Source organism: Bemisia tabaci, chromosome 8 (genome assembly GCF_918797505.1).
Source record: "Bemisia tabaci chromosome 8, PGI_BMITA_v3".
In the NCBI taxonomy this organism is placed as follows: domain Eukaryota; kingdom Metazoa; phylum Arthropoda; class Insecta; order Hemiptera; family Aleyrodidae; genus Bemisia; species Bemisia tabaci.
This window is the reverse complement of record NC_092800.1, coordinates 9,420,880-9,445,664: the sequence shown is the minus strand read 5'-3', so window position 1 is coordinate 9,445,664 and position 24,785 is coordinate 9,420,880. Positions and strand designations below refer to the sequence as shown.

At 38.9% G+C, this 24,785-nt stretch overlaps 2 protein-coding genes and 1 non-coding gene across 5 annotated transcripts in view; all 3 read left to right on the top strand.

Moving 5' to 3' along the window:
* The first annotated feature begins 2,316 nt into the window (after positions 1–2,316).
* Positions 2,317–14,978, top strand: LOC109034343 (popeye domain-containing protein 3). 3 transcript variants are annotated; one of them, XM_072303352.1, is made up of 8 exons: positions 2,317–2,648; positions 4,079–4,201; positions 6,746–6,883; positions 7,635–7,816; positions 10,660–10,896; positions 12,177–12,329; positions 13,587–13,734; positions 14,686–14,978. In XM_072303352.1, the coding sequence occupies exons 2-8, from the start codon at positions 4,084–4,086 to the stop codon at positions 14,868–14,870; spliced, it is 1,161 nt and encodes a 386-aa protein (XP_072159453.1). In that variant the 5' UTR covers positions 2,317–2,648; positions 4,079–4,083; the 3' UTR covers positions 14,871–14,978. The 3 variants fall into 3 exon arrangements, with proteins under 3 accessions (XP_072159453.1, XP_072159452.1, XP_072159454.1); XM_072303351.1 differs by lacking the exon at positions 2,317–2,648 and adding an exon at positions 2,707–3,236; XM_072303353.1 differs by lacking the exon at positions 2,317–2,648 and adding an exon at positions 3,714–3,815.
* A 2,962-nt stretch (positions 14,979–17,940) lies between these two features.
* On the top strand, positions 17,941–18,013 carry TRNAR-UCG (transfer RNA arginine (anticodon UCG)). The gene has a single exon. It is a non-coding gene; the product is annotated as a tRNA-Arg (tRNA).
* Positions 18,014–19,192: 1,179 nt separating this feature from the next.
* The window catches only part of LOC109038729 (cholesterol transporter ABCA5), a 109,669-nt gene continuing 104,076 nt past the window's right edge, over positions 19,193–24,785 (top strand). The window contains exon 1 of the mRNA XM_072303419.1: positions 19,193–19,671. The gene's annotated coding sequence lies outside the window, so the exon portion shown is untranslated. The remainder of the gene's footprint in view (positions 19,672–24,785) is intronic.

Here is a 24,785-nt window from a genome sequence, read left to right as displayed (position 1 = left end):
TTTTTGAAGTAGACCAAATCAATATCATTCCTTGAAATTTTCACAGAATTTTCTCCGCACGATGAGGAAAAATCACACAAATTTTCAAGACTGGACGTTAAGTAGTTTTTCATTTAAAAAATAAAGTATTACAGGAAGTCTACGACGTCGCAAACCGAGATACGTGGTTTGGTAGTTTCACCGTCGATATACTCAAAATCTTGAAAATAGATAGAAATCTCTAAAAAAGAAAGAACAATTTTATATTGCCCTAGCGTGTTTTTGAAACTTTATTTACCTTTTGCGGAATTTTTAGGGTAATTTTTTCACTTTTCCCTTGTCCTTACGAGACAAAGGTTACACATGAATTCGTAGTGGCTTGTCACCCGCGTCACGGGCCCCGGTACCGTGGACCCAGTATCCTCCCCCTTCTGGCGGGCCTGGATACGAAAAGGAAACATGGCATGGCACCGCACAGCTGAGGTACAGGTAGGAACACTACACACAGTGCGTCGTTTCCCGCACGAAGGAACGTAACTGCATTTCAATGTTGCCAAATTCCCTTGCGAAGATTGCATCTTTACCAGGAGGATTCCGGGCATTTCTGACTGAAAAATTCACCGATTTTTCTTCCGATTTTATGCGAAAATCAGACCAATCTTTGACAAGCATTGCACAGGTCTAATTTGGTTAAATATTGCATTGTTTGAGTCGATTTTGCAACCTTGGAATGGTGTTACGCTCTTTCGGCCGGGAGACGACGAGTGGAGCGAGGCAATCGAAGAAGTCGAACAAAATTTGGGAACTTTAAAAGCTTATGACTTCGTTTATACAAAACTTTGAGGTTTTAAAAGTGGTTTTATTGGTTTTCTCGTGAGATTTTCTCCTAGATGTACCCCTTAAAAATTTCTCATGTGACGGAATTAACATCAAAATTTGCAGTCTAAGTCAAAAATTTCATGTGCGACCCTTCTGATTGACTCGATCCACTGTGCGGCCGGCCCCAAACGGTCATCAAAGCGGGTAGTCGGGCTCGGGCACCGAGGGGACGCAGCGCGAGGATCCGCGCCGGGCGCCGCTTGTTATGTGTTCTGTGCTTGCGTGCATCACTCGAACGCCCTCTTCTGCATGTTTGTGGGTGAACGGTTATAAATACGCCAAAACGGATGACATGTTTGGTCTTGGTAACGTACTTCGTGAAAATCTAAGAGGATTGACTATCCACACTCAATTTTATATCATTACTGTAGATAGGCCATTCTGGAGGGCGCCTCCGACTATGTATCGGGTGAAAACAGGTCTAATACAAAAACAGGTTTAATATAATATATTGAAAATTTGGGCCTTAGAGGCCTATCTGCGATGCTGGAGTCAATTTTATGCGGCGAAATTGTTGGTACTTCATATGGCGCCCGTTTGACAACTTTTTTTAGATGATACGCGTTTCCCTTCCGAAAGTCGAAAATTCGTAAAAAAAATAAATAAAAATATTCGAAAAAAAAAAAAATCGTTCGGGTGATGTTAAACAACGCCCTATGAAACTATGCTACAGAACTCGGTTTTAGTTGAGCAACGGACAGCCGAGCTCATTCCTCCTTCATCTGAGCGAGTAGGCAAAATCGTATCCTTCGAGTCGAAATAGTCGCATCCTCGAAGATTCACGGCGCGCTTCGAGTCCGTGTGAGATTCGGGTTTGGCTCCGATTCTAACGATGATGCCCTAATCATGCTATATTCAAACAGTTTGTAGTTTTTACAGTTTATCGTGTTGTCGGCATAGTTTTCATTTTTTTACAATGATAAATATATATGAGGTCCAGTGCATGGATGAGCCGTCATAACGAGATTTCGGGTAAATTGAGGAATGATTTATTATTTGTAGAAGGGCTGGTCTCAAGATAGCTATGAGGAGTGTGATCGGTGAAACGCCATGACTCAATTTAATAAGAAGCCTCTCCCCCCCCCCCCCCCCCCCCAAATGAAATATGCTAAAATGAAATAAAATAAAATAAAGCATGATCGGCGATTCCCCTTGTTGCGTCGCAGCCACACCAGAGATACGCAGTTTTCGACTTCGACCCCCCCCCCCCCCCCAACAGGTAATTTGAATAAAAGGGAGATGGTTTTTATACCGATATGATCCTTCTTTCTTAAGCCCTCAAGTTTAATACAATTCGTTCAACTGGGAAGTAAATCAATGGCACCATTGTATTTCTCACAAAAGTTTAAAATGAACAGATTAGTGGTAATGAAAACGAAAAATTCCGGCTCTCACAGGAGCTCTACTCAGTTAACAACTCATGATTAAGAAAACTCTTGAATAAGTTCCAATATTGATTCCTACGTAGCAGCACCGTCGCAGCAGGAAAAGCGCGGCATCACCCCTAACTTTCGCGAGGGAGTAGGCCGTTACCACCCCTCTGTTCACACAAGCTCGGTCGCTGTTTGTTTACAACGGGGCCAGGCTTAAATCGATCGCAATGTGACGCGAGCTAGCAATTCACTGCCCTTTTAAAACTGTCTCCCTGCCTTTTCTTCTGCATACGAATCATTTGTTCCTACTTGTGGGGCGATCGTTGAATATGTTTCCGCTCGCTAAAAGGTACAACTCGACACCTGACTAAACTTAAAGCTCAACGTTGACTTTGAAACGGAAAATTCATCGCAGAGGTACGTACTTCACTGTCACTGATAAATTCAAACTCCTTAAATTATCTCGAGCTCTCGAACATGAAGAAATACGTAATTGGAATACATTATCAAAATTCGGAAATATCAATGTCATTTAGATTAATGTGAAAGTCCAGAATTTTTACCAAACTTTTTTCGGAGGCTGAAACTTTGAAGAGGCCTGCCAAATAATAGTTCAATATTCGCTTTTTTCTTCTCCAGGTAAAACAAGGCTACCTCTTTTATTGGACGACTCAAATATTTTTCACACTTTTGCTTAATTTTGAAAACTCCAATCTCTCACAAGAGTATGAGTTCGTTTTTACTTTTTATTTCTCCTCGTTTGTTAGAGATGGACAAAACTATTGATTATAAAGAAAACAAAAATTATCAATCCCTCAACATCATGGTGAACTAAAAACCATCGTTGACCAAACTGTCCGGCTTTTATACACCTATAGTGCGTCCATTTCCTGTAGTATTTTAGGAAAACCCTAGAGAGACTTAATTTTTTATAAGCCTCTAATCACGCGAATACCATGGTTTATCTCTCCCTCACATTCATATGAGCACTTTTTGCCTTAATGAGTAAGTATGAAGTTTATGTTGTATTTGATAAATTAAACATTCAAAAGAATTTTAAAGGCATCATAAGTCAAAAGTCTAAGAGAGTGTAAAATATTTTCCTGAGTATGTGTCAGAACATGTAGAACATTTATACATCTTAGATAAAGTATAGTTCAAAGTCAAGTTTAGAAGAAATACAATTTTAAACACTTTTAGATGGACCTTTGTTGTAACGCAAATGAAAAAGAAAATAAAAAAATTAAAGACGGTCAAACAGCACAGTGCGATTAAAAGATTAAAATAATTTCACAATTCAATGCACTAAAGTTGCATGATTTACTCATGAAATTGGAATATTTTTACATCAATTACCGATTTTACGCAATCAACAAAACACTTTCCATGTGCAAGAGAGGTAGGCAATTTGAAATGCAAAAACATTTCCGACCAGCTCATCTCAATTTCATCGCAATTTACGAGTATTTAAATATTAGGAGCCCCTTCAATTAGTGAATAGGCAACAAACAAAACACTGCGATTTAATACGAAAAAAAATTCACTGTTTACTTGCAAATTATTGCAATCTGCGCTACTTGGAAGGTGAGCATATCCTCTAAGATGTTTCAGTTTCAATCCTCCAAAATAGCCCCCCCCCCCCCCCCCCACCTAAAAGAAGAAGAGTCATTCAATGGAAATAAATTATTCATACTTCATGGAGACTGAGCGTTCGTCGCACTGATGAAAAAAATCGCACCCTTAGAACCAATCAGGATTTTGTTGGATCCCTCCTTATTTATTTAAATTCCTTCGCTCTCTTGCACCTTTACTAGACTCATCCCTCATTGTTCTTCTTTTTGTTCCAGGAGAAATGTCTGCGGGTGGAATTCTTCACGATCGAGGGGCGACCCTAGTTCAAGTCCTACCAGCTGCGGACAATGTGACGTGGGAAGAGGGGCCTTTCAACTTCACTAATTACATAAGTTTCGGTACATATCACACAAAGTACATTCTTGTATCTTATCCTCGATGATTTCTAATGGCCTGGTTACACGCTCACATTTCCGTCAAATTCCGATCAAAATGATGACCAAGATGGCGGACGAGAGTTACCTAGATTGACGAGTAAAATTAATTGAAACAGCTTGATGATTGAAATAGGCATGAAATAAGCACGGTTGTGTGGAAATCAGATGAAGGATGAGCCCCACAGCTCCATCATCTACCATCCAATTTTTGCAGGCCGCAGAAATTTGATGGTAGATGGTGCGCACCAGTCACCATTTGATCGGAAATTGATGGAAATTTGAGCGTGTAACCAGCACATTACCTGAAAAAATCTCTCAGCACATCAATTTCTTACACACGGAGAAAAAAACTTCGTGCGTGGGACCCGAGGTTTAGGTCATATGGATCTATGAAGTTTTCGGATTGAGCATCTGAACACTTTAGGTCCAGCTGCTGAGGTTTGGATCACACATCTGAAACTTCAGTTCTTACATCTGAAGTACTTCGGTTTTCACATCCGAAAAACTTCGGTTCTCACATCTGAAGTACTTCAGATGTATGAACTGAAGTTTCAGATGTGTGATCCGAACCTCGGCAGCTAGATCTAAAGTGTTCAGATGCTCAATCCGAAAACTTCTGAGATCCATATGACCTAAACTTCGGGTCCCTCGCACGAAGTTTTTTTCTCCGTGCATATCGACGGTGCAAGTCGGCAACCACATAACTCGTTTGCGGTGTCTGAAAATCTCCGCAACTATGTTATTTTTTTAAAGGAGAACAAATGGACATGATTCCTTTAAGTTTTTGCAGAATTTTCCTCGCACATAGAAGAAAAATCACGGCAGTTTTAAAGAATTACCGTTGAGTAGTTTTCCGTTTAAAAAATAAAGTATGACAGGAAGTCTGCGACGTCGCAAGCCGAGTTATGTGATTGCCGACTTTCACCGTCGATATGTAATGGGCAATGGGAGAAAAATCTGGGATGATGTGGAAAAAAATATAAGTCTGGAAATATGGTAGATCAAATGTAATATGTAGGAAAAATATGGACAACGATGAACAAAATCAGGAAAAAAATCAGGAAAATCCAAAAAACGTGGCAAAATCAGGAAACTCAGAAAAAAAATATATCAAGATCAAATGGGACGGATCAAATGACTCGTGTGGGCCCCGTAGCTCGAAAGAGCCTAAGAGCCTCTCCGGCCCCCCCCCCCCCCAACCGTGGTTTTGGAAGCGAGGATGCAGGGTGCAGCGGGACAGTGATAACGACCCATAAAAAAAACTCGGGCGGCCGTGAGAGGGATTTGGGGTGGTTTGGCCGATGGGCGAGTCACCTGTCTCTCTCTCTCATGTCCGGTCATGCTGCAGGCATCCTCCGCCCTTGGTATGTGCTTTCCCGTGTTGCAGAGGCCGTATCATCACACATATTTGAATGATATTGTGAGAATTCCATGGGAGAGACACATCGTCGCTCAGGGCTGACATAAGGGCGTAACTACACATTGAGATGAGCCCGGAAAAGCATTGAGTTGTATTGACGACAGGGTTCATTGAAGAGTGCAGTTACGCCCTTATGCCAGGAGGGCGACGACATGTTGGAAATCGCACCTCCAAATCGTTGCTTCCCGGACGAAGAAACGTAACTCCATACCAAGGTTGCAAAATTGACTCAGATAATTGAATTTTTTACAAAAGTCTACCTGTGCAACTACCGTCCAAAATTTTTCTGATTTTTGCATGAGGACAGTATAAGAATAAGAGGAAGTTTTAGATAGGAACCCCAAACATTCTTCCGGTAAAAATGACATTTGCGGGGAAAATTTGGCAACATTGAAGTGTAGTTACGTTTTTTTTTTTTCGTGAAAGTAACGACGAAATGTCGCCCGAACCCAGTTTTAACATGTTTTCATCGAATAGCACTTAGATTGTTAGTTCTTCAGTGATTCATGAACGTGAAGGAGTGAGAGTCAAAGAGGCTTAGTTATATTTCAACGTTGCAAAGATTTACTTGAAATTTATACATTATTTACCCAAAATCGGTCGCATTTTTTGTGAATTTCCTTCGAGAGTTGATGAAAATTTCTCAGTATTTGTGATGCATATTTACACACTCGTCAACGCATAAAAAAAAAGTTGTCAAGTGAAACTTCGAAATTTTGCAATACAGAACTAAGTTCCTTCGCTCTCATATCATTCCACTTGGAAAAACAAATCGGAACCATAGACATCCCCCCACCCCCTAATTATGATCCCAACATTAATCTGAAAGTATTGTAATGCTTCTGGTACAACATTTCAATACCTTTAGTATTATTACTTAAAATTAAGTTAAAATAGTTAAGTTAAAATTAAGTTTAAAATAAAAGTTACTTAAAATTATCAGGAGGCTCGAGCGCATCTATTTCTTTAAATCCATATTCAGCGCGCACACCGCCGCAGAGGGGGAAGTCTAAAATTCTCCAAAAAAGTAAATTCACTGTAGAGAAGCCTAACTGTGCTTTTTAAATATTTTCTTTTTTCTCAAGGGACTCTCGGATGGTGTACGGTATGGCAAGAATCGCAACACTGGCTGTTTCAAGTGGCGAACACCTGTTTTCTCGTCTCCTATGCTGTCCCAACAAATCGTTATGGCATCGTTTTCATGCACTCTCTTCTCATAGTGGGTACGTCATCCTGCTAAGTATGTTATAGTATAAGAATTTCATGATGAGATGACATTGTTTCATTCAGAACAAATCATGAGCGAATAGATGCTCACATACAGGGAGATAGCGACGATTCTGAACCGTACGTAATAGAGAACGTAGAAAAAAAAGAAAGGAATGCATTCACTTGATTTTAATTTGAATGATTTTTTTTTTTTTTTTTTTTTTTTTTTTAAATCATCTGAATATTGCAGACTTTTTAAGCGCAGACTATTGAAACAACTAACCCCTCTTTTTAGTGCCAATTTATAAGAAACTGTTATGTTATTATTTGACAGATTTCTCATCTTTTTACGCCGATGAGTTAAGATTTTTTTTTCAAATCTATTTTTCCAATACGACAAATAAAGACTTCAGCCTTACGTGAGCCTCGCTGTCAGTGATCTCCTGAGATTCCAAGCTCAAGGCTCAATTGACGACGAGGTTCTCCATTTTTGGTACGAAAAAGAAGAAGAAAATTCATGAACAGACAGCCCTATCCTGTCACCAAAATTCGCCACAAGTCTTCACGAAATTTTTATTTTTTTTTAAAAAAAATTGGAAATTTTCCCGATGGTACAGAATCTTTGGCCTCTGGAATAAAACTCGAGGGGGAAAACGACGAGAGAAAGAGAAAAATCCTGCGGACTTCGTGGAGTCGATTCAACCATGATCGTCTTTTTGAATCCGTTCATGTTCGTTTACTACTCATGATAAATATTTATTTCAGGTTTTATGTTCTTCACAACGTGGGCGTGGAAAATTGTCTGTGCTCCGGATGTTTTCACTTGGAATCTTTGCTTCCTATCGATTAACGCGTTCCAGCTGATTTATGTTATATATCAAATGCGGCCAGTGCAATTCGATCCTGAGCTGGAGGAAGTATTTCAGCTTCTTTTCAAGCCATTTAAGGTAAATTGGACGGAGTTAAACAGGAAGGAACCAAGCCACATCGGGATTGAACCGAGAAAAGGAGGCTTAAAGTTTAGCTCCTGCATAAGACTCAATGTAAAAGATAAACTTCAAGTTCAATTTCTGTAAAATTTTCTCCAACAAAAACTTTGAATTTTTGGCGATAGATTGTAGAGCAGTGGTTGAGTTCAAAACCACTCATAACTCAATTTCTTCCAAAATGTGGGTTGGTTCCTTCCTGCTTAACTCAGTCCAATTGTAGCTCATTGTTATGAAGTTTAATTTTAGTCAAGATTCTTAAATCCATCCACAACAGCTAGCCTTTCCTTTCCTCTAGTTTTATCGGGTCGTATCCATCTACACTGATAGAAATCGAATCAAGCCAGAAAATCAATTATTAAAACAAAAAATTGTTAGTGCAGAAAAGTTAGTGCTCGAGCCAACTTACATGGTCACTGAAGCATTGTATAGCAGGTTGTGGGAAACTATTTTTTTGCAGCAACAACCAATTGGATAGCATTTTGCAAAAATGAACTAAGAGCATTTCAATGTTGCTGGGATTGTGCAACTTAGGTACATTCTTTGCAAAAAGTAAACTTTCCGACAGTAATTTTCTTCTTGAATTCATAGTTTATTGGGAGTAGAGGTGTAACTAGTTTAGATGATCGTTTATGTTTGCGAGGTTAGCTACATTGGAATGCTCTTGAAAGCACGCATCTCAATTGCGGGATTTCAAAATTTCACATTCGTTTTTTCATAATTAAATCGCGTGATGTTTTTGCATGAGATTTTTAGGGAATATTTTTGGAACAACAAAGTATATACAATTATAATCCGTGTTTTAAACATCTAACCACAAAACAAGATCATGTGAGGTCCAAGTTGCGCGTCTCAGGATAGGTCACACTTTTTTCACTCACAATCATACCATCTGAAGAAAATCAACCAAAGAAAATCAACCGATCTGTAACTTTTGTAATTTATCACCTCTAACCATCAAACACGTAATTATGGACTGCTCTGTCCTCAGATATCTCCAATCACAGATCCACTCCCCTACAATCAACAGAAATACAAACCCACTTACATATGCGATGAACTCAATATCACTACCAAAATTCTGAAACTCTTCACCCCTCTTAATTTAAAAATCTAAATTTTCGTATATACTCCCGTTTTCAAAATTCCCTGTAAAGACGTTAATAGCCTGTGACGCTGAATGTCTCAAAATATACTAACTAACTATACTTAGCCATCGCCAATACAATATGAAATATAACAGGTAAATTCCAATAACGCAAAATGAAGTATGTTCCCATTCTAGTTCCACAACCAAATTACGATCATAATGGACCACTAGACAAGGTACGAATTTCTGCATTCTGATACATTTGTCTTGACCAAAATTTCACGTAAAATACGACGCGCACAGAAAAAATTACTGAAATCAACTCCTTCCAAAGATATTTAATGATTCTTGATGCGTGAATTCAAACCATCCGCTCCTTAAAACTCAATGCTCTACGTGATTCACATCGTGGGCTAAACGTTATCATGACAGTTTTTGCGATATAAAAATCTGGCAACCTCAACCTTGACGCTTTGGCTCAACTGTAGAAAATTGACTACAGTTTGAACAACACATGGTGGAAAATGAACATTACTCGATTGAGAAGCTTGTTGAAACGTTGTAGTGCTCGATTTGACTCACGTAGAGCTTTGAGTTTCTTGTCAGCGGGCAGTTCAAATTCCTCGTAACCAATGTGAAATAAAAACGTTAATATCTTCGTTTGGAGTTTGTTTCATTAGTTTTCATTGTGCGAATCGTGCTCTACGTGAAATTCTGGTGAAGAAACATGTATTAGAATGCTTAAATTCGTACCTTGTCTAGTGGTCCATTATGATTGAAACATATTGACGACCTAAATGCGAAACCACGTATCTCCGTTTGCACAGTTGCCGAGTGCCGACTTCTTGTCATACTTCGCAGTTTTTTGGAAAACTATTCAACGTAATATCTTGAAAATTTTCTTAATTTTTCATCTTCGTTGGTAGAATATCCTGTAAAATTCCATGAAATTGGAATGTTTCTCTCCGAAATAATAGAATAGAAGCAGGGATTTTGAAACACCGTAATGGAGATACATATGGACGTATTTCTATCAAACGGAACTATGTGCATTGTGACATGAGCCCTGTTATGCATGCATTCTTATGGGTCTCGGGGCTCATGACTTAATGCACATAGTTCCGTTTGATAGAAACACGTCCATATATGGTTTTGCACTTTGGCCATCGATATATGAAAATGTATATAACTCGGACATTTTAGTGCAAGAGGCATTCAATGAATGAACCGAGTTTAGCAGAAAGGAACCAAGCCACATCAGCAATATTGCCATTTAACCGGGCGATATAATTTTTTACAAAAGAACATTTGAGCGGATTCCTTTGAAAATTTTAGGGCATTTGCTTCGTACGATGCAAAAAATTCACTGAAATTCATTGGCGGATCCAGCAATTTGGCAACACCGAATTCCCTCCATTTAAACCTATGGAAATGTATCGATTCCTGGAGGGGGCAGGTGCTCCGACAAGATTCGATTATTTAGCAGAGGATTAAATGAAGGAGATCCGATGTTGCAAAATTTCTGGATCCGCCTCTGCTGAAATTTGCACAAAAATCCGTACAACCGTTTTCATGAAAACTGTAAATCGTCAAATTTTTGGCGATTGCTGATGTCGCTTGGTTCCTTTCTGCTTAACGCAGTCCAAATATGTGTGTACTTCTGATAGTTTCTGAGCCAAGGGCTATGAATACGCTGTTTGGTCTCCATCCCCAGGTAACGAGGCTTCAGTTCAAAAAGCTCGTAAGTGAACAGTTTGCTCAGATAATGTCTCTGCACGCTGGAGAAGCGTACGCCATGCAAAACCTGACGAAAACCGACAGGTTAGGTTTGCTGCTAAGCGGGAAGGTGAACGTGATGCAAGACCAGCAATTCTTACACCCAATCAACGCTTGTGAGTTTCTAGACTCGCCTGAATTCGAAAGCAGGGCCAGCTCTGAAGACAAATTCAAAGTAAGTCTCTCAATTCCTGTGCAAACGGATTACTATGCAAATAAAGGATTTAAGCCGATTAAAATTTTAGAAAGTAGAAGACCAGCGGTGCCAATTATTGAAATTTATAGACAAAGCTATAGACTAAGAGGACAAAAGTAGTATGGAGGGATCCTTTTGGTGGAAGCGGATGGTTACAATGGACAAAGGAGGTAGATAATAGACTAACTAACAGCAACCTATGGGAGACCCTACAGTTAGTCCATTATTTTCACCTTTAGTTTATAACAACCACCCGTTTTAATAAATAGGATCGTCCATACTCCTTATGTCTTCTTTGTCTATCGCTTAATCTATCAATTTAAATAACAAGCCCACTGGTAAGTACTACACGCTGAATACCACGGGAAGAGTGTCCCGGCCGAAGGAACGTATCTTCATTCAAAGGTTGCAAAATTGACAAAAAATTACCTTTTTACAAAAAAGTACGCGGGCAATTTTCGTTCAATTTCTTTTTGTTTCTGCATGAAATCTGAGGAATAATCAGTGAAATTTTGAATTAGAGATGGCTAAGATTATCCTAGTGGAAATGCAATTTTCGAGGGAAAATTTTGCAAAATTGAGATGTGGTTACCTTTTTTTGTGGGAGGAACGACAAATCACTCACGTAGCGCGCGTTTTAGATGATGGCTGGAATGCCGGAACGCGTCGAAGGTAGGGGGACCAAAAATTTTGACTAGTGAGCAATTGTATTTAAGGGGCTAATCATCACACATAGGACACGTTTTTGCTCCGAATCTAAACTGCACTGGTACTTGAAACTTTTATTGTAAAATGCGTTTTCGTTAGCGGACTTCATCGATTTACTATATTGCTCTGCCACAGTCTCAAAATTGTCATTTTTGACATTCAGACGCAAGTTAATATCAGCTCCAGTGTGTCGATTGTTCAATCGTTACCAAATGATCTTGATCATGAGTCCCTATCTTGGCGAAGCTACTTATCATTCAAAGCCTATCGTCGATAACGTTTCCACAATCCAATCCAGGCGCTGGATGCAACTATTTGTGCCCGATGGATGTCCGTGTTGCATTCCACTAATTGAAGGCGAACAATAATGAATGAAGGCTCAAATGCAATATTCACAGCAGAATTTTAACAGTCAATAAACTACAAATGACGGGGTCGTGACCCTTGTCTCTCTGCCTACATCGAATTCAATTAATTTCGTATCTCTCACCTGAACAGGGAATATTTCACTCTCAAATTGATGAAACTATTCTTGAATTCGTTTTTTGCAGGTATCAATCGTCGCTGCAACAACCTGTCGCTACCTGTATTGGCAGCGCTCCGCCTTAGAGTATTTATTTATAAAAGAGACTTATTTGGCGACTGTGTTGGCCACGCTGGTAGCTCGGGATATCACCACCAAGTTATACGCTATGAATAATAAGGTGAGAAATGAAGGAAATAATTACGGGAGTACTTCAGAGAGTCGACAGTAAAAATGAAAATATCAGAACCTGCTGAACCCAAAATTTTATTGTAGGTAAAGTAAAGAATCTGCCTTTATTGATAGATATCTCTAATCTAAACCTTGGAAGTATTTTCCGTAAAATGTCAGTTTCTATCGATTCAATCAACTTCAATTTGACATGGCTCTAAAAACCAGCGTGAAGAAAGAATTTCTAGCCAAGAGAGAAATACTTTCTATTTTCACACGAATTACTCGTTAAAGGACCATCTTCCTAGTTGTTCCTCGCACAACTCCTTTCTTTGGGAAAGTTGTATATACTTTAGGTGGTGATTAAGGGATTCACATGGAATCGTAACAGAAATAATTGCAGTAGCCTCGCGTGAAATTTGACAGTATAACTTCGGAAACAGACCTCCCCTGCAAAATTGAAGCAATTGAAGCAATTTCCAAACTGTTCGCATCTGATATTTTTAACATTGATTCTTCGAGGTTCACTGAAAAAAAAATCTCGGTGTATTTACTAAGAAAAGGGTAAAATTACCAAGAATTCAGGGTTCTATTTGATCCCAGTTTTTTCTTGGTAAAATTACCATTTATGGAATTGGTAATTTTACCGAGAAATCTCGGTAAAGTTATTGAACTTTCTCGGTAATTTTACTGGACCTTGGTAAAAACGCCAATATTTTTTATCGACTGTAACTTTTTTAACCTAACGTACGAGTCTAGTACACTGAAAAAAGAATCTCGGTGTATTTATTGAGAAAAGGGTAAAATTACCAAGAATTCAGGGTTCTATTTGATCCCAGTTACAAAATAGTAGTTTGGTCCAAAATTACCATTTATGGAATTGGTAATTTTACCGAGGAATCCCGGTAAAATTATTGAACTTTCTCGGTAATTTTACTGGACCTTGGTAAAAACGCCAATATTTTTTATCGACTATGTATGGTAGAATTACCGAGATAAAATGGCAAAGTTACCGGGAATTGATTACCAATAAAAGTGGTATTCTTACCTGAAAAAACAGTAAAAATACCGGTTTTTAGGTAAGCTTACCAGTGTGTCTTGATAAAATTACCAATAATTGGTAAAAAAGTGAGATGGTAAAGGTACCAACGGACCTTGGTAAAAACGCCGAGAATTTTTTTTCAGTGTTTTTTGGGCGTCTTTGAATGGATTTCCGCTTGTTATCCTCCAAATCTTTCTAATCTTCAAATTACTTTTATGTGCCTAGATCATCACCGAAAAAGGTTCTCACTTAGATATCCGGTTGCCGAGCATCACTTCTACCCTATCAGCCAATAGAGACGCCGCATCACGTGCACTTAAGAAGCACAATGTCATCCTGAATACCAATACGCACACTTCATCCCCAAATTCAAGTGAGTAAATCACCATTAACATTCTTGCGGGTCGATTATTGACATTGATAGACAAAGCTAAAGACAAAGAAGACAAAAGAGATATGGTGGAATCCTATTGGTGGAAGCAAGTGGTTGCAAGCAATGGACATAGACGGTTGATAACAGACTAACTGACGACAACTTACGAGAGACCCCTTCGTTTGTCCATACTTTCTACCTTAGTCTATGGCAACCACCCATCTTAAGTAAAAGGATCGGTCCAAATTCCCTATGTATTCTTTGTCTGTAGCCTTGTCTCTCATTTTCAATGATCAGCCTGCTGGCACCTTCGGATCAAAAAGCGTCACTATTTCCGAGGGAAATTATTTTCTATCAGAGGAGACTCATTTAAACCCTTTTTTGTATGAGAAAAAACAGAACAGCTTGAGAACACTGAATTTGGTTCATTAAAATTCGTTCCATTAAAAACATTCTCTCTTTTTTCAAATTTTAAAGTTTAAAAAAGTTTAATATATTAGTCTTCATTTTGCCACCGAAGCTGCAGGGGCGCAAGTAGTATGCTGTTCCGCGATGGAAGAACGCCGTATAAGCCTTCAGACGCAGCCACATTTCTTCCATTTAAACAAACGAGTTTACTGGGAAAATTGTGAATATTTTTCCTGAATTTTTCTACGATTTTGTTCGCGATTTAGTCTCGCAATAATTACAAAGATAAATCTGCATTATAAATTTTTTCAAAAATAAATATTCCATCGAGGATGATTTGGCAACGTCTGAAGGCTCATACGAAGGTTTTCCTACGCTCGGCAGTATGATTTTACGATCATTTTGACTTCGTGTAGCTCACATTGCATAGTCTAGAGATTGCAGGGGCTCACAGAACCGACTGACAATGAGAGACAACGATCCATATATCGCATGTAAAATTTTATCATTTTCTATAGCTCCGTGCAAATTGTTTTGTTCCAGCGAATGACAGCAGAGAATTATTGATCAAGAAGAGCGACTTCGTTCCGAATGGGAAGGTGGTGGAGATGACGCCGGTGAAGGAAGTCGCGTCCTTTGACGACATAAAGTCCTCCCACGGCTCGGAGATAGATACTTGGCTTGACGCCAGCTCAAAATTCAATAGCTGCGAACTTATCGAAACCTGAGCCTCTTGTGAAATGGCGGACCCTGTTATATCTGTTAAGTCTTGCACGAGTTAAGGTTCCTCGTACATGAAATAAGTTGAAGAATGAGGAAACGAAGAAGAAAACAAAGAATAAAACGATGTAACAGAAAAAGAAATAAGAAGAAGAAGAATAAGAGTGAGAAAGAGTGAAGATGAAAAAGAAAAAAACCCAGCGCTAACTCTATTTGGACTGAGCTAAGCAGAAAGGAACCAACCCACATGTTGGAAAAAATTTAGTTATTACTGGTTTTGAACTCAACCACTGCTCTACCATCTATCGCCAAAAATTCAAAGTTTTTGTTGGAGCAGATTTTGCATAAATTGAACTTGAAGTTTAGCTTTTACATTGAGTCTTATGCAGGAGCTAAAATTTAAGCCTCTTTTTCTCGGTTCGATCCCGATGTGGCTTGGTTCCTTTCTGTTTAACTCCGTCCATTTGGCATCAGAAATGTTTCAACCAATTCTATGCGGTAAACCGAACGTCTGAGTGGTCATTTTTTTCCTCTTTTTTGTGCAAAGCAAAGTGAAAGGCACCACCGACATTTATCGAGTCGTGCACAAGTTAAGGTATACCTCGTACATGAAATAAGTTAAAGAATAAAGCAACGAAGAAGAAAAAGAATAATAAGATGAAAAAGAAGAAGGAAAAGGACGAAAAAGAACGAGAAGAAGAAGAAGAGTAATAATAAAAAAGAAGAAACCCAAGGCTAACTCTATGTAGTATCGAAAACGATTCAACCAATTCTATGCGGTAAACCGAACGTTTGATTGGTCATTTTTTTTCTTTTTTCATTCAAATCAGAGTGAAAGTCATGTTTACCGACCACTATCAAGCAGTCCTTTCCTTTTCCGATGAGACAGCATTACCATATCAATGAATTGTATTCATGAACAGCAAAAGCTTCATTAACATTCAAATACGCCGACCGCAGCGGAGCATTGCGGATCGGTTTAAGACAGTTCGCCTTCAATTCGACGAGCTAGGCCATACGCGCTCCTTCACGTTAAAATAGTTGTATCACTCCTGCGGCAGGAGTCCTGCCTGATGCGGCAGTTGTGATAATTTGTGCAGACCGATGGTGAAACCACGAAACCATGCATCTCTCGGGTTTGCGACGTTCCATGTTCTCTGTCAATTTTATATTTTTTGAGGGATGATCCTTTATTGTCATCGCACACAATTTTGTATGATTTTTTCTTCGTTTCGCGTTTTAAAGGGTATTTATTGTCAATTGCGCACGAACATGTCTACAACGTAAAAATCTCTTTAAATAATAGAGAGGGGGCAAAAATTATGAAGCGTTGCAATCGATATTATACCGATTAATTTGTTTTGTCGTTGTTTTATTTAAAATTAACCTTCTGTTCGCCACTAATATATTCACAGAAGATGATTTTTTGCCATTAGTAAAGTGGTTCTTTATGGGAGCATTGCGGCACGCATGAAAGGTATAAGGCTATAAAACTTGAATACATGATTCCTAACCGAATTAAATTCTATTGGTAGTGCTGTACGCGCAAAAATAAAACTCCAGGGTTCATACACGTAACAAATTTGTGCATTTATGATTGGAAAATGTGTGCATTTATAGTTGTTATTATTATTGACTGTTAATTGAAAGGAAAGGGAAATTTAGTCACCCCTCCTAAACTGCAAGGAGAAAGTTAAACCAGAATAACTTGTTTAAGCATATGCGTGCGATTTTTATCTGTTATCCAATAATAGATAGGAAGAAAAATAAATTTTTACGCTCTTTAATTTGGCTTCACTAGGTTTTGAACAGAAAAAGTTGTACTAGACTTTTATTTGATGTTACATTTTTGTTAGATATATTTTTTGTTGTTCATTGTTATATTGCATTAATAACAATGTTTAACCGGTTCAAAGGTCGGTATTTTTAAAAAAAATGACGAAACATCGATGCTTTTACAATTAGTCTCGAACTGAATGTCGCTTTTGTATGTTTTTATTTTAACTATTAGGTGCGCTCAGCATCCGGAAGGAAATTGTCAATTTTCGAACGGCTTTTTCAATAAATGCTTGTTTTTATACTGTTGTAATGTGGATTGTCTAGTTTTTTAAGTCTGTATCCAACCTGCCCACGAACTGAGTCTTTTAACTCTTTTTATCAAGCTTGGTTAACCCCAGAATCAAACTTTCATATAATACTGCTCAACATTTATAATTCTCAATATTCGCCTACCAAAGTTAGTCAAACGTGATTAGATTTGTATTAAATAGAGTTGACATTGATGCCGAATTGTGCAACCGAAAATACCACTTCTAAAAGTTATATATGCTCCGCAGTTATGCGAAACTAAACTCGTTTAACGTCCATGAAAAGGCGCTGGACCATACAATGTCCTCATTCCGTGAACCAATGAGAGCTCCAATTTTGTGACTGGAAAATTTTGACTCCCTCTCTGTTGAAAATAGGGCTCCTTTTCTTTTAATGTGTTTCAAGTTCAATAGGAATTTGGTGCGAGAGGGAAAGGTGATGAGTTCATTGTAAGAGCTAGAGACATATAGACTTCACCTCGCTCGTGGTCACGCTCGTATTCAAATTTCCCGCCAAACGCGCACCACCCTCGTCGAGTATCGATCCAACTGAGGGTGCGGGGGGTGAGGGCAGCACACCCTCTTGTCTCTAACCCTACATTCCGCATTGCCTCCTGAATTATGAGTAAAGCGATGAAAAAATGTCAAAAGTAAGGATACAGCATTCATCTATCACACATTGAAGCATTTATTTTCTTGGGGCAAATTTAATGCTTTAGTCATGATGAACCTAGACAATTTAAAGTGCACCCCTTCATGACCCGCAGTTCAAAGTATTGCCCCGAGAGTTCGCGATTAGCAGTCATGAAAGCTTATATTTTTCCTCTTAACAAATATCAATTCCCTCTGTTAAAAAATGAACTGTGGGCTTATAAAATAAGTCTAACTTGTTTTTTCAGTGTCTTAAAAAAAAAATTCAATTTTATATGAAAATGATTCCTGAGCATTTGCAACCCTTATTTACAAAATTTGTGCCAAGGGTGGTATAGATGACCGTGTGGCCTAATGGATAAGGCGTCGGACTTCGAATCCGAAGATTGCAGGTTCGAGTCCTGTCACGGTCGCACTAAGTTTTTATAGTATTTTGTTACGCCAGCTTATCATTGTATCAGTCCTCGTTGCTATCAAAATATTGAATTGAAATGAAATATTTTGGCCTCGTGTCTCATAATTTAGTTGCACATTCCAATAGTTCATGTCAGTGACTAAGGACAATACACACTAAGAGAAATTTCCGGCTGAGTCAAAACAAATAATAACAGAGTAGGCACTTCGCAAATTAATTAAAAAAAAAAAAAATCCAGTTGAATTAAAAATATTCAATTCATTTTAAACGAGGCACTCTAATAATTGATGTAAAAGAAAATCCACCCGAGAAATATTAACTGAAACATTTTTTCCTAAAGGTAGAGAAGTATTTTACGCATTAACAGCTTTAAAATAGCTCAGGCAAAATTTTCACCGGATTATGAAAAAAAAAAATGCGGTTTTAATGGTTTCCAATTTTTTATATTACACCGGTCAAGGATGATACCCATAATTTTTATGCGTTCGTCAAACACGATGGTTTTCACATTTTTCTCTTAAGTTTTTACGCATTTATTTAATTTTTTCTTGTCGATATTACCTTTGCACAGTTTAGGAGTATGAGAATGAGAGTACGATTCCATTGAATGTGACCATACCTCTGAAGATATTATGCGGAGGAGCCCATAAATTCTTTTAGACACTTTTACTGATTTTTTTTTCTCTTTCTTTCGTTGGATTAGAGCTGTTTTCCCGTAAAATAATGTCGGTCGGTCTTTTGACTCCTGACAAGTGTCTAACTTCTGTTTTTGGGGTTTTTTTTGTCCTCCCCCCCCCCTCTTAACGAGACAAATCTCAATAGACGATATGCATGTTTCAGCATCCGAAAATTCCCGCAGAAAAAGCGAAAAAACTACCAACCAAGAGATTCAAACATTCCCTTGGACTTTTGCAAATACCTCGCAACTACGGGCATATAATTTTTTTTCTCCAACTTTTAAATTTGCGCGTAAAGAGCAAAGAGACTTGAATTTCAGCTACTTTTTCTTGAACATTTAAATCAGCTGTAAATACAGGTGCGTGAAAAATTTCAGCGTCGAGATTACGTAACAGCCGAGCCATTGCATCACAGAGTACCCAGTTATTGATGTTTCACGAGGCGCTCATTGACCTGCGCCACGGGAGCTTCCAAAGCTCGACACCAGATCGCGCTGCGGGGCCGTCAGTGTTACACGCGGTTTGAACCGAAACGGAAGATGCTGCGTCCGAAACCCTTCCACATCTTCCTCTAAAACATCCCTCCCGAAACGGTTATTATTCGGTCAATTACGCAGCCATCTACGCTCATCGTAACTTGAATTCGACCGGCATCGGACCAAAGCTCTTTTCGGGGAAAAAGTTCGATCGGAATCCCGGCCTCTCGGTCCTTATCAAAGTTGTTGTGATAAAACATGCAGATGAGCTCCAACCTCTCCGAGCCGCGCTCATCAAAAATGCATCCGAGTTGATAGTGTTCGGCTTGTTTATTTTCGTCGATTGTGTTTTTTTCGTGTGTTTCGCATGGTGTAAGTGTTCGTTCGCGAAAGATGAACTCGGATTCCGAGAGTGGACAAGATCACCCGGCTGAAAAACCCGCTGGATAAAGAGATCGGCATCCTGTCTGAATTTTGCCCGTCGTCTCCGTGAGAAGCCAAAGGTAAGGAACAGCCTCAGCGGGCTGATTATTGAAATTGATAGACAAAGCAAGGGAGCTCAATGCCCCAAGATGTGTGGTTTGAAAAAGAGCAGTGGAGGTTAGGAGTCGTAGAGCGCGAGGGAGTGCTGTAAAGCGACTTAAATGTATGTATGTAGACAAAGCAATAGACAAAGACGACAAAAAGGAGGTGGAGGGATCCTATTGGTGGAAGCGGGTGGTTGCGATGGACAAAGGACGTAAGTAAGAGATTGACTAACGGCAACTCACGAAGACCCGAAAGTTAGTCCATCATTTACTCCCCACTAGAAAAAAAAAACACATTGGATCTAGGGTCCAGACTCTTGAAAACATTGACAAGAAAAAATACTCTTGATTCAATCAGATTTAAGCTTAAATCAAAAGGAAATCCACTCAAATTAAGAGGCTGGGTTCTTGATTTGAGCTTAAATCCGATTGAATCAAGAGTATTTTTTCTCGTCGATGTTTTTAAGAGTCTGGACACTAGATCCAATGTGTTTTTTTTTCCAGTGCCGTTGTCTATAAGAACCACCCATTTCAACTAATAGGATCGCTCTATTCTCCTTATGTCTTCTTTGTCTATAGCTTTGTCTATAAATTTCAATAATCGGCCCGCCGGTTCCACTATATTTTGCCTTTTCGTGACGTTTGAATGTGCGAAAATTTTCCACCACTCTGTGAGCAATTTGTTATTGATAAGATAATATTACGACGCCGCACTGTGCATTGAGGTAATCTGCCGTGCTAAGGAAGAACGCCGTATGAACTTTCGAGAGTTGCCAAATCTCCTCGAATAAAACGTGCATTTTTGAGGAAAGTTTTGAATATTTTTCCTTGAAAATTTCAGATATTTTAGATGAAATTGCAAACGAAATTGTCTTAGACATTGGAAGAAAAATATTTAAATTTGTCCTAGGAAATTCGTTTTTTATTGAAGGAGATGTGGCAACACCTGGATGCTCACACGACGTTTTTCCGTAGCACGGCAAACGGCAATAATAGAGGAGGTTGGACATAATTTTTGTCTAAAATTTCAAATTTTGATGTTTATTTTGCCATAAATTCAATTTCGAGCGCTTTTCCTGATAAAAAATTGCATTAAGAAACCAACGGATCCACGTTTGAACTTACTCGCTTCGTGTTTTCGATGATATAAGCTTTCGAGGTTGTCGGATTTTGTCCGACTTCCCCTACTAACTCGATCCACTGTGCGCCGTCTGTATAATTTTGCCTTGCTTAGGAAAACGCCGTATGAGCCATGACGCTGCCACGTTTCATTCCATAAAAATTAAGTTGATCTGGAAAATTGGAAATATTTTCCTTTAAATTTTTTCAGACAAGTTTGCACGCAATTTAGTCTAAAATAATTGAAAATTTCACGGAAAAATATGCATAACTCTGCTCTAAAGCACATGTTTTACCCGGGGAAATTTTGCAACTCTCCAATGTCATTACTGCGTTCTTCCTTAGTGCGGCATAAATACCTGACTAGCACGGTGAGACACATGAAATAGTTTTAGATGCAACAAACTTCAATGTTCTGAAAATCGAATGGAGTAGGAATTGTTTATCAGAAACGTATTAAGGGGAAGAAAAATTCAACAGCTTTCCTTGATTTCTAATAGATTTACATTAAAGTTGCTTCTCCTCTGCGAATTATAATCTAGTCTCATCATTCGGTGTTTCTATATGCGGCTTTGAGAGCGGAACTTTTTTTCTCTCCTGCAGAAGGTCTTAAATGAGAATCCAGTCGAAAAATCAACGCCTTCTGCGACACTAGGGATAATAACCGATTGTCGATCGTTTTTTCGATTTTGGGGTTTTTTTTTGGGTGGAGGGGCTCCCTTAATTTATCGCGGTGGCAATTTTGGATTATCGTTTAGGAGCCTTTATAGATGAGAAATCAGGTGATAAAAAATTCTGCTCTCATAACCGCGCGAGGGCCATTATTTTCACCAAATGACTGGACCAATGCAAAAAAGTTCTATTTCGAATGAGAGCGCAAAATACGGTTTTTTCTAAGCACTGAACCACCCAAACAAGGTAATGGAAGAAAAAATTAACATTTTTGGTTGATAATTTTCAAGTACTCAGAAAAATCAGGAATCTAAAACGCAGATTCTACCTCGAGAAAGCAAGTCTTTTCAATTTTCATACATTCCGGCATTTTTCCAGTATGGGAACATTTCAGTCGGCAACCGTTGTTCCGTAACGCTGAACGAACATTTACTTTTGTAATGCTCTGAGAGAGCAGAGATTATAGCGATCCATTGTTGTCAAATTTCCCCGAATAAAATGTTTGATTTTGAGGAAAGCTATATGCTTATTTTAAATGTGTCAAATTCTAAATACTTTAAATGCATAATGCTCGGCAGTTCCCATGTGTTAATTGCAAATAAAACCATCCGAATAAATCCGAAGAAATTTTTTTTTTAGAGAATGTATACTTCTTGTGGCGACGCATGAATGTTCGTGGGGCATTTCCCCGGGGCACAGCAGTTCAAACTAAAATTCTATTTTTAGGCCGATCAACGCTATTTTCATAAACAACACCAGAGATCTGAAAAGAACAAGCTTTCCCGAGTGTAAAAAGTGTGAAAAAATCTGCATACTAACCTCTAAAAAATTCACCGCCGGGGAAATAAGATTGTTCCTTCAAGGGACAGCAACACCTTAGCGTCTGCAGGTGCAATTTGCAACTATTCTTGCTCGAGGGTTGTCGGTGTTGCATAATCAACACTATGCAGGGGCACTGACCTTCTTTGAGCTGAACAGAATAACTCAGTCGCTCTGTTCGCTAGAACTTGCAAGGATAAGCAGATATTCACCCTGTCAGGAAAAGGAAAGTAAAACATTCAGTATCCTTCAGTTGGTAATGTTTTGGACGTATAACTCTTCTTTTTACTCTACCAACATTTTGCAATATTCATTTACGTAAAATATGTAACGCTGAATTTCGGCTTTTTCGGACGACCCCCCCCCCTCCCCCCACCTAACGGACCGCTTTTGTGACGTAGGCCAGCCTTCTGGAGTCCAGGCCCGTAAACAATTTGACAAGAATAATTCTTATTGATTTAATCCAAGTTTTGCTTAACCGAGTCAAGTCTCTTAATTTCAGCTGATTTTTTTTCAATCCAAGCAACAATCCGATTGAACCAAGAGTATTTTTCTATCAAATTTTTTAAGAGTCCGGACTCAAGATCCAAGAGACTTTTTTCCCCAGTGCTCCAGTGCTAGATCATTACGTATTTTATAATCGGCTTCCATGGCCTTTTTCCGCGTGACCCAAGTAGAATTTTTAAACGGAAAAATTGCTATATTTAGAAATCAAGCTGCGATTTTTTTACGATCTTTCGGCGATAAAATCGCTAAGATCATCAATATGTGAGAAGTTATCCTCGACCTTGTCGCAATTTCATCTCCACAAAATCGCGTTCGAAAAAATCGAAATTTCATCTCAGTTTATCACAATCTTTTGTTCAAAAATGTCGCGATAAATCGCCGTCGATGAGATCGCAATTTTATTGCAAAATGCGATGAAATCGCAATTTTATTGCAAAATGCGATGAAATCGCAAATTTATTGCAAAATGCGATTGAATCGCACGTTATCGTAATTTTTTATCCGATAATACAGCAAAAATTCGACAATCGCGATACATACTCCTATCATATCGCAACTCATCTCGATCACTGCTACTTATTGGGGAGCGAAGAGTTTTTTTCCCTCCGCTGGGCAACAATAACCAGTCCGATTATCGAGCAAACAGTCGTACGAAACATAAAAACCCACGAGCTGCTCGAGGGAGGGCAAAGTAGGAGTTGCTAAAATATTTGACTCCAATCAGAAACGGGGATCGATATGTGTGATTAATTGACGAGCTGAAAGGTTGGACGAGGCGGTGGATGAGTAAGGTCGTGAAAATGGCGTGTTTTCGCCAGGATCGTGGGATTTGCTCGTCCTACAAGTTGGCGTGCTTTGCTCTCGTTGCTGTTCATTGTCCACCCACGCCTTTGATGCCATATTTTCAACGGATTAGTTTTTTTATTCACACGAAGTTTGTTTGCTCTTTTCATGTCACAACTGATCCTTAAAGGCTAATCGCTGAGCCCGACGCAAAGGGCATATGAAAAAGCAAGCAGGTGGGACGCGGCGCGACGTGCTGCCAGCTTGAAACGCGCACCGACGCCTACAAACCTAAGGGGATACTTCAAGCATTGCGCAATGCGTGAAGTATCCCCTTAGGTTTGTAGGCGTCAGTGCGCGGTTCGGCGAACCGCGCACGGTTCGCGATGGCAACACGCCGCACAGTGGATTGAGTCAATCAGAGTGATCGGGCATGAAACTTTTAACTAAAATTACAAATTTTGATGTTTAATTGGTCACATTTTAAATTTTAAGGATTGCTTCTAGAGGAAAATTTAACGAGGACGCCAATGGAAGCACTTTAAAATCTCATAGTTTTATATAGACGGAGTTATAAGCTTTTACAGTTTCCAAATTGTGTCCGACTTCTTCCATTGACTCGATCGCCACTGTGAGGCGTCTTTGGTTTTCATCTTCATCCATTTCTACCCCCCCCCCTCCCCCCTCCGCCTATTTAGCTTTCGATCCCGCAATAACAGCGAATCGGCGACTAATTTTTACGCCGTTTTTTGGGCGGTTTAAAATGAAATTGTCGTTTATTTCATACCGTTCTGGGTTTCTTTTATTTATCCTCCCCAAGATTCAGTTGTTGTTTTATTATGTGTCTTGGCTGATTAAGTTGTTTCTCTTCTCTTTCCTTCCTCTTTATCTTCTCTCCTTAATTTCCCTCTTCTTCTTCATCGCTTTTTACTTCGTCTTTCTCCCCTCCTTCCTTTCCATCTTCATTTCTACTTCCTTCTTTTCATTTGTACTTTATTCTTCTCCTTTCTCTTCTTCGTTCCCTCTTTCTTCTTTTCTCTTTACTGTTACCTCTTCCTCTTTTTAATTTCCATATCCCTCTCCTTTCTCCTCATTTTTTTATTCTTCGGGTTTTTCTTCTTTCTTTTCCCTTTTCTCCTAATCCTCTTCCCTCTTTCTTTTATCTTATTCCTCCCCTGCTTCTTCTTGTT